The sequence below is a fragment of the Elephantulus edwardii genome, unplaced genomic scaffold, assembly GCF_000299155.1.
Source record: "Elephantulus edwardii isolate Elephantulus edwardi_28Jun2011 unplaced genomic scaffold, EleEdw1.0 scaffold00205, whole genome shotgun sequence".
Taxonomy (NCBI): domain Eukaryota; kingdom Metazoa; phylum Chordata; class Mammalia; order Macroscelidea; family Macroscelididae; genus Elephantulus; species Elephantulus edwardii.
The window spans coordinates 809,941-810,808 of record NW_006399955.1 but is presented as its reverse complement, the minus strand read 5'-3'; the positions used below and the strand labels follow the sequence as shown (position 1 = coordinate 810,808).

The window sequence follows — 868 nt, the reverse complement described above, 5'->3', positions numbered from 1 at the left end:
CTGATGAGGTGGCCTTCTATTTCCGTGTTCCTTTAGTTTGATAAGGACTTTGCTGTCTGGAGAGCGCAGAGGAACCCAGTGAAGTAGCTGGAGTCAGGATTAAGGTTTTGCCTCTCAGGGCCGCTCTCAGAGCTGTTTTGTTTCAGCACTTCCTCTGCCAGGTATAATGACTGCAGTCAGACCTCTGGTGAAGCCAAAGATCGTCAAAAAGAGGACCAAGTCACCAGTCAGACCATTATGTCAAATTAAACGTAACTGGGGCAAGCCCAGAGGCATTGACAACAGGGTTCAGAGATTCAAAGGCCAGATTTTGATGCCCACCATTGGTTACGGTAGCAACAAGAAGACAAAACACATGTTGCCCAGTGGCTTCCACAAATTCCTAGTCCACAATGTCAAGGAGCTGGAGGTGCTGCTGATGGGCAACAAATCTTACTGTGCTGAGACTGCGCACAACGTTTCCTCAAAGAACCGCAAAGACGTTGTGGAAGGAGCAGCCCAGCTGGCCATTAGAATCACCAATCCCAATGCCAGACGGCGCAGCGAAGAAAATGAATATAAAGTTTGTTTGCCCATTTTACTTGTGCTAAATAGACCATAAAAGCTTAAAAATAAAAGTTCATATGTATTGTTTTTAACACTATTTTTCATTTACATTGTGTGTCATACAACCATTCCCATGCATTGTTTTATAAAATTAATCACCATTGCTCTGTCTTTTCAGATCTTTGCTGGATCTTTCATACTTCTTCTAGTCCTTCTGTCTACCCACCAAATTAGACAATACTGTGATTCCCCCCCCCACTTGTTCTTATCTCTGCTCCCACTACTCCCCTTCATGGGTCCCCAAACATGTTTTACTAGTTAT

The 868-nt window shown here is 43.9% G+C and overlaps 1 protein-coding gene across 1 annotated transcript; it reads left to right on the top strand.

The window, feature by feature from the left end:
* Window positions 1-166: 166 nt before the first annotated feature.
* Window positions 167-601, top strand: LOC102852039 (60S ribosomal protein L32-like). Its single transcript, XM_006897195.1, has one exon. It carries the CDS (start codon window positions 167-169, stop codon window positions 599-601), a length of 435 nt encoding a protein of 144 aa, XP_006897257.1.
* The last annotated feature ends 267 nt before the right edge of the window (window positions 602-868 follow it).